We start from the raw sequence: 9,160 nt of genomic DNA, 5'->3' as shown, positions 1-9,160 counted from the left end.
CCTTGACGGGTGTCTGTGAATGCAGAACACGTGAATAACGTCGATCACGCACTAAACATACTAGTACACTGCACCGGAGCATTTGCGTCCCTCTATACGGCTGGGAAAGAATAGGTTATCAAGGGGCCAGTATGCTGACAATCATAATCACTCAAATATACTGTACTCTCACTTTCGTCCCTAGTGGTACATTGTACTTCGTAAGTCGACTATCTCCTCGCTTCACCCCTAACTCTCCATCCCGCTTTCTTTCTTTCTTTCTTTCTTTCTTTCTTTCTTTCTTTCTTTCTTTTTATTCTCTCTCCTCTCTCTTCCCTCTTAGTAAGTCTCCCTATACGACGTGATACAATGTTGAACTTTCATCATTGCTAGGCTTCTAATAGCCTGTGTGCAAGTGTATATATATATATATATATATATATATGAAGAGTTTGTTTGCAAAAACCGATAAGTCCATATTTGCCAAATGGAGATATTTGCGATTAAAGGTCAAGAAAAATAAAGAGAATAATAAGAAAATGTTGGCTTCTTTTGACCATAACTTCAAAATAATACCTTTATACGTTGGGACCAAAATATCATTTAAAAGGTATTTATGACAGAGACCGTACTTCAAAATCTTCAAAAATGGACTTATCGGTTTTTGCGAACAAACTCTTCATATAATTTGTTTCGTGATCTTGTGGGGTTCGAACCCGCAACCTCACGTCTTTGAGACGTCGCCTTTAACCACTCGGCCATACGTCTAATGGTATATACGTCTAATGGTATTATTATCGCGTGTTGGAACAAGAGCATGAAGACGATGAAGACAAACAAGTTGACATAATGCATTAGAATCCAACTTCATTTATTTGTAAACCAAATTTTCGACCCTTGCACGGATCTTCCTCAGGGTAACAGTGATATTTGTATTTGAAGCTCAGCACAGAAAAATAATAATGATAACAAAGAAACGCGCCTGTTATTGTTATTATTTTTCTGTGCTGAGCTTCAAATACAAATATCACTGTTACCCTCAGGAAGATCCGTGCAAGGGTCGAAAATTTGGTTTACAAATAAATGAAGTTGGAATCTAATGCATTATGTCAACGTGTTTATATATATATATATATATATATATATATACTCAATATATACTATACACATACATTGTACATACTATAACTATAGTTCATTAAATTTGTGTACGATACATACATATTACAATATAATCATTTGTGTAAGACTCACGCAACTATACACACGCTATATGATAATTATGGACCTCAAAGCATTTCTGTGTTTTCTTATCTATTTATGTTTAATTTTAATCATGTTTGTGTGTACATGCATGAATGTGGGTATTCATGCCAATATATATATATATGTGTATATATATATATATATATATATATATATATATTATACAATGCTTTATATGCATGTATACAAAAAGTGTGCAGAAATCGCAAACAAACGAAAGCAATTTTCTTCAGGACGGCAGGAAATACGTCATGATATGGTGGCAATTCCAGACTTAACCCGTTCCATACAGGAACCTGGTGGCCTGTGTATTAAGTCTATAGGAATTTCAGAATTCAGTATACGGAACGGGTTAATGTATGAGCATTGAGCTGGATTGCAGTAAACCTCACCACATCCAGAATGTCAGGAGTGTAGTTTTCATCATTACTATCATCTAAACTCAAAGTTGTGTGAAAAAAGGATTAAGAACACGAGAGACAGAAATACTCTGACGATAATGAACTCTACTGTGATATAGGCCTATAAAGTATTTGAGATATGCTCATAAGAAAATAAAGCGACTCGAGAAATAATGTCAACATCCAAACTATCTCATGGCAGATAAAACGTCGGAGAACGTACCTACCGCCTCCCCCCCCCCCCAAAAAAAAAATGCGATGTGCAAAGTAAAAGATAAACTTGTGAGAGATGAAATGTCAGATGTCAAGAGGAAAAAAATAGTCAGTGGAAATATCGTCGGAGCCAAACATGGCAAAGGTTTTAATCGAAATGGTCAATATACACGTACCGAGGATAGGTAGGTGGACGGGCTCTGACATCAATTGACATGTTAACTTTTTGGTCTTATTCACTAATAGCAGAGTTACCTCTGACACTTTGACTTCCGGTACTGTATCCTCCAACCTCTACCGTGTTGGCCTCTACATTGTTTTTTTTTTTTTCTTTCTGCGACATTTCTACTGTCGGCATTTTTTGCCCCGCGTATTTCACATTTTCTGGCGTGAGAATATTTTAATTTTACCATTATCATCATATCTAACCATCTCACGACCATCATCTGAAGTAAAGTATTAACATCGCAAACGGGCAGTGACAGAATTCATATTGTAACCTTATTTTTGTCTCCTTGTCATAATTTGTTGCTATTATCTGATCCATCGACATACGATCGTCGCGTCAAAATAATTACGTCAATTTGGTGGGGGGATAAGATCGAAACCATGCCAACGAAATTACCGCGGTCCCCGATGCGTGACTGAGAGAATGTCCGTTCCCATGGCAACCGCATCCTTAAGTTCGTCCGTGCGTTTCCATTAGGGAGACCAATCAATTTCTGAACTTGATCAAATTGATATAATACCAGCCAAACGACTGGTAGGGATATGTTTTCCGTTCGCCAGTGCAGCAGTCAGTCATTGTTTTGCAGTCCATTTGTTAGCTGTACAGGATTTAACCCTTTTGGATATTGGTGTATCTCATCTCCGTTTTGGAGGGATTTGGATGCAACTCTTAAAAAAAAAAGATGGACAAATATGTGGTAAGTCTCCTCTGTGTGTTTCTTGCCACCGGCGACTTTATATCTCGACTAAGTGACCATTAGGTACGTTTGTCAAACCATGTGTGCAGTGTAGCCATGATGATGTCAGGCATTCGTCATTGTTTTGAGAAAATTACATGACTGTTGAAGTGTTGGAATATTGCAAAGATGCGATGGGAATTGGGGAAAAGAAAATATCAACTGAAATGATTATATTTCTACTTTAAATTGGAGGGTGCAAAGGATGTACGTACTGTCCTTCCTTACAATGTATGGAATTGCTTGGTAAGCACTGTATGAGTTATCAATTTCCAACTGAAGAAGTTGTTAACTGTCAGTGTTAGATCTGATGTGAACAACCAGGTTTTCGACTATACACCCATATACTATGTTGTCTTTCCTGTGTGTGTGTTGGAGGGGGGGGGGGGGGAGGATTTGCCCAATAAACATTGAATTGCGTTGTAGCATTCCTCCCCATATCCTGCATTTCTGTACACTTTGAATATTTTGCAAACTAAGAAACTATTCAATAATCGTGCGATGTATAAATGATGCTATGCATTCAACGTCTGTGAACCCCCCCCCCTAAAAAAAAATTGTTTCTGTTTGAAATGGAAAAAAATGAATGAATGAATGGATGAATGAATGAATGGATGGATGAATGAATGAATGAATGAAGAATTAATAGTATACGTCTATCTTTGTGGGTCTGTTTCATTGGGGCAAAGGGGAGAGAGGTGTTTTGGTCTAGAGTGTACGCAAATTTATATACATGTTTACTATCATTTTTGACAGGGTTCAAAAATATACCATTGCACTATCCAAGTAGGAAGACACACGTTGCATTGCTAATACTGTACATTGTCACCAATCAGAGAAATACAGCTTTCTGGTTAGCATCATCATATAGTTCCGATTAAAATAATCGTTGTGAAATGTCATGGTCATCAAAATATACAAGAATCAATAAGCAGCATAATATACATGAAAGCAAGAAATTATCAAGCAGAGGGGTAAAGGTTGAGGTGTGAGGTTTTTTTTCCAATTTTTGTCTCCCTTTAGAAACGATATGTGTAATATCGAAACTACAATTCAATTAAGATCGAAACTACAATATCGAATCTATAATTTGACAAACATGTCGGAAAAACAACAACCACTGGACTCGAACCTGTCCCCTACTGTTTTCGGGCAGCGACACTACCGCCAGGCTATTCCTGGTTGCCGGCAGTGACACGATTTCATTTGTAGAGGGATACAAAATTGAAGAAAACTCACACCTCAATCATAATGTTTATAAATTTGATAAGGCATTCAAAATTCTTAGAGATATACATGGTATTTTAGAACGGATTGCACCTTTAAATCATTAAAATGATATTTCTGAATTTTGTGTCAGCACAAGAACGATATGACATTTGAACATAATGTATGAACTTCCTAGATGGTGTATAGTCCGTTTTCAAACAATGCTCTCCGTTTTTATGTATGGAAAAAAAAAAAAACCCAAAGAAAACTAGCATTGACGTTCACAGTCATTCCCTAAATACCCACCAAACCAGACAAAATAAAAGAAGTCAAAACAAAAACACTATGGATTCTTTTGTTAACGCGTTATTTTCATTTCTATTCCCTGTATATTTCCAGATCATTGATTCGCTAAAAGAAGGTCCACAAGGAGCTGCTTTCTTGGTCAGACATCGTGTCAACAACACGACATATGTCTTAAAGAAGATCGAGTGTAATGATGACCCGGAAGCACACAAGGCTCTCCGAGAGGTCAAGCGGCTGGCAAAGCTCAGACATCGTCACGTGAGCGTACCTCACGATGTTTTCCTCCACTGGGGTGCAAAGGAGGCCGCCATCTACCTTTGTGTCGTCTCGAAATTCTTCGTGACTGGTGACCTGGACACCTTCATCAATGAGAAGTCAAGGAAAAGTTCTCCCATCAAGGAAATCGATCTTCGCCGCTGGTACGGACAAATTCTTCACGCGCTTGTTTACCTGTACGACAACGGAATCGCCCACACCAATCTAAAGCCAAGCAATATTTACCTGACTCCAGAAATGGACGTGTGTATCGGCGATATCGGGATTCGAGCGATAGTCGAGGATCTTTATCGATTTCGATCGAGGACGAGGTCGGTTGTCTGGACTCTCTACTGGATGCCCCCGGAAGTGTTTGATGGTCCGCACGGAACGACGACCGACGTCTGGGCTCTAGGATGCTTCCTTTACGAAGTTGCTGTCATGAGGCACCAGAGCATTTTGAAATCACGTGACCTAATGCTCAGTATGCGATTGGGCGAAAAGGAGGACTTTCTACAATCATTGGACCAACTCAAATGTGACAACGCAGACATCATAAGCGCGTGCGTTCGCCAGCTCCTGTGCCCTGACCAAGCCCACAGGCCAACCATTCGAGACGCTATCAAACTGCCGTATCCCCAGCTATGTCTGGACCTTGTCACTACAAAAGCTTCACGATGAACCTTGTCCATGCAAAGACTGGTAAAGTTAAAGAATAATACACATACATACAAAAATGAATATTTTCTATTTCATGTTTTCATTTATATTTCCACATTTCAAGTGAACAACATGGATCGTGTTAGTCGAGCAAAACATTTTCTGACCACCCCACAACAATAACACTAAAACAAAAGTGAAAAAACCCACATAAATAATCAAGTGACCCAAACGATACACTTGAAAGAAAGGGTGCCAACAGTGAACAAAATCGGACAAAACGATGTAATGACGTCATCCTCTCATTTCATTTAATTTTCATTTCATTTTCATTTCATGAAATGAAATGAATGAAATGAAACAAAATCGGACAAAACGATGTAATGACGTCATCCTCTCAAATGTTTTCCTTTATTGAATTTCATATTTGAAGAAACATATACTTGCGGAGTAGATAATAATACTAAGTACACATTAGAGTGCATGTGACAGCTAAAGAGTTGTGATGACTTGGTAACTACTAATATTTAAGTAGGACAAATATTATAGTTGTTTACATAATGAAACGTAATTATTGGATGATTTATTAACATAGTACTTTTGTGTGTTTTCAAATTTCTATGAATACAGGAGAGTTGTAAGACGATGAAATCGCAAGTTCATCTGATTTAGATAACAAGTCATGTGATTATGACCACTTACTGTTTCGTATAAAAATATGAAAACGTTACCATTCATAGTTTTTTTTTGTTGGAATTTTGACGATTCTTTCACCGTCCTTTTAGAATCACGTCGCCCTTCATTTGACTGTTTAGTTAGAATGTTAGTGCTAAAATAGGTCAAGACGATCATGTAACGACAAGAATATCCTGTCGAATGTTAGCGCTAGAATAGATCAAAACGATCATGTAACGACGACACGATAATATAATTCCAACTTTAAAAGCTTTTGATAATAAGTATCTATGATATTCTGTCTTTTATCAAATGTATTTGCATCCGTCTGTCATGTCTTTTCGATACCCGTCGGCTTTACTACACTTCCTCGTAATGTAATGATTTATTCATTATGAGCCAGAGCATGCAATGCAATCTTTAAGCAACAGGTAATGATGACATCATAGGAATATTCATTTGGCACAGACTCAGAAATGATTGTGAGAACGAAAACTCTGCAGCCAATCTAGAAAGCATAGTTGATTATAATGATGCCAATATACTCAGTATGTTTTACATTTCTTAGAGATTCGCATGAATACGCAGTGAAAGGTAATCAATTCGACAAGTTGAAGGGTCCGTCTTATTGTTATCGGGTGCATATCACGAGTCCGACGCCCCCAGGTTCGACACCCACGAGTCGTACAGTCCACGAGACATCCAGCCCTTGAATCATACGGTCGATGAGTCGAACACAGTGCCCATAAGCTCGACAATATAGGCAATACGGCCCATGAGTCCGACACTAGGCAAAACAGGCCCATAAATCCGACACCAGGCAAACAAGACCCACGTGTCCCACACTCATTACATCACGAGGCTTAATGTACACTGTGTCCATTTTTTTTCCTGATTTAGTCTTGTGGGCCTTTTATGTCAAGTTTAAAACCATTGGGTCCTGTTTGTCTACTGTCGAACTCGTGGGCCTTTTTTTTCTTAGTGTCGGGCGTGTGAGCTTCTTTCTCTCCTATACGCTGTGGGACCCATGACCTTTATTTGTCTAGTGTCGAGCGCATGGACTATATGACTCACGGGACCTTTTTTCAATGTCGAACTCGTGGGTCGCATGACTCGTGGATGTGTGGCATCGAGGGATTACCCCTTGAAATCATCCTGTACCACATTGTTTGGTGATTGAGCAAGAAAACATCGAACAAAATGATGCAGTTCAAATTTGTATTGTCAAAGAGCCTGAACGAATGCTATTTCTGGGACATTTTATTTATATAAATCATAAATGGCTGTTTAGGGCTTATTTTTGTGCAATGTTGCAATATACACACAATGTAAATCTTGCACCTGTTTCTTTTGTGACTTTTTGTGTAGGCCCTAATAACCAATGTGTGTTCTCTCTATCATAGTGTGTACACTGTGATAGCGTGTGCGAGTGAAGTATGTGTGTGTGTGTGTGTGTGTGTGTGTGAGTGTGTTTACATTATAGTTCATATGGATTCAATTAGATGGCAGATGATATTGTGAAGGTCTTCCTCTCAAGCCCCCCTCTCTATCTTCTCGATTTCATCATTAAGCTTTGTTTATCTCCTTATTCAGCATACAGCAAGTAAATGGTATCATAAAGACACTGAGCGAAATATTGCACTGAACAATGACGGAGATGAATGTTTTGATTTGATTTGATTTGATTTGATTTGTTTTACTTCTGCATTCAATCAAATACAATTTAAATACAAATTTCAAAAAGTACAAAGACAAAGAATAGCAAGTGCAGTGAAATAAATCGATAACAGTATACAAATAGATACACAGAGGTGATTGCATTGAGCAGTGTGTATATACACAAAAAACATTTTAATATGAATGTTAAAACGAATACCCAAAATATATATATTTTTTCTTTACCTGAGCAATATTCTCCTTGCTAAACTAGAAATCGGCATGTTTCAGGTTCCTATGCATCTTATGCTTAAAAAAAGAAAAAGAAAATGCAAAGCTACTGAATAAAGATACGCCATTCTCTTTTTTAAGTTGCGGTCATCATCAATGAAAGAGAAAGTAAAATCTTTTCAATGATACTGCACTCGTTACACAACAAGGAATATTTTTGAAGATATCACTTATACAATCACAGTTATCTAAAAAGTAAATTCAAACAAATTTTTTGTAGTATTTGAAAAGTTATCAAAAGTTGCATTCCAGTCTGAATGTCTTTCCCCATAACAATCGTTTTAGCCGTCTTATTCTTTGAGTCTAAATAAACACTCCAAAACAATGTGCTCTTGATAGTCCCCCATCACAATAATCTTAAAATAATATTTCCCTTTTTATTCTGTCTTTCCCTCCCCAAATAAAATAAAAAGATTGTTTTCTTTTAATATTTCTTGTATGAGGAACTATCATAAGAAACAAAACATAATTCAACTTTGAAATCACCTACACTTTCAAGTAGTTGATTTTTCCGAATATTGTCAATCTCGTTGCTTCTACGCATCAATTAATCTTTTAATTCTGTTTAGTTACTTTATGATTCAAATCGTCTTTTCTCTTAAATTTCTTGAAAAACAAACACCTAACAACTGGTACCAATTAATTACCAAGTAGATGCAAACACAGCAACAACACTGTTCTCTTTTCCCAGCCATATATGAAGAGTTTGTTTGCAAAAACCGATAAGTCCATATTTGCCAAATGGAGATATTTGCGATTAAAGGTCAAGAAAAATAAAGAGAATAATAAGAAAACTTTTGCTACTCTTGACCATAACTTCAAAAATATACCTTTATACGTAGTGACCAATATATCATTTAAAAGGTATTATTTTGTTCTTTATGACAGAGACCGTACTTCAAAATCTTCAAAAATGGACTTATCGGTTTTTGCGACCAAACTCTTCATATTTTTCTACATTATTTTAGTTTTTTAATCCACTCAATCTCTCAAAATCAGTTAAAACGTTCTTCGCTCTATTAACAGACTCCATATTCTTCCCAATTATAAAAATATCATCTTCATGCATATTATAACACTTGTTTTTATTTCTCTACCCCGAAATTCTATTCCCTCTCTAAAAAGACAATCCTTCCTTACATGATTATTATGCTAAAGATCCAATGACTATTATAAATGAATACGACGACAACGGATCACCTTGCCTTCACCTCCACTCTAACCTCAAAATACTCCTCGTTCATCAAACCAATTGTTCTTAAAAAAGCGTAATCAACGAACATA

General features: G+C 37.0%; 1 protein-coding gene across 1 annotated transcript; it reads left to right on the top strand.

Annotated features, from left to right (window-relative positions):
* The first annotated feature begins 2,770 nt into the window (after window positions 1–2,770).
* LOC139745559 (serine/threonine kinase-like domain-containing protein STKLD1) lies at window positions 2,771–5,275 on the top strand. The gene is made up of 2 exons (XM_071655953.1): window positions 2,771–2,785; window positions 4,433–5,275. Exons 1-2 carry the CDS (start codon window positions 2,771–2,773, stop codon window positions 5,273–5,275), a joined length of 858 nt encoding a protein of 285 aa, XP_071512054.1.
* The last annotated feature ends 3,885 nt before the right edge of the window (window positions 5,276–9,160 follow it).

This window comes from Diadema antillarum, unplaced genomic scaffold, assembly GCF_040938485.1.
Source record: "Diadema antillarum isolate AM-2024a unplaced genomic scaffold, OU_Dant_1.0 seq00001275_RagTag, whole genome shotgun sequence".
Classification (NCBI taxonomy): Eukaryota; Metazoa; Echinodermata; class Echinoidea; order Diadematoida; family Diadematidae; genus Diadema; species Diadema antillarum.
This window is presented reverse-complemented; position numbering and strand designations above follow the sequence as displayed.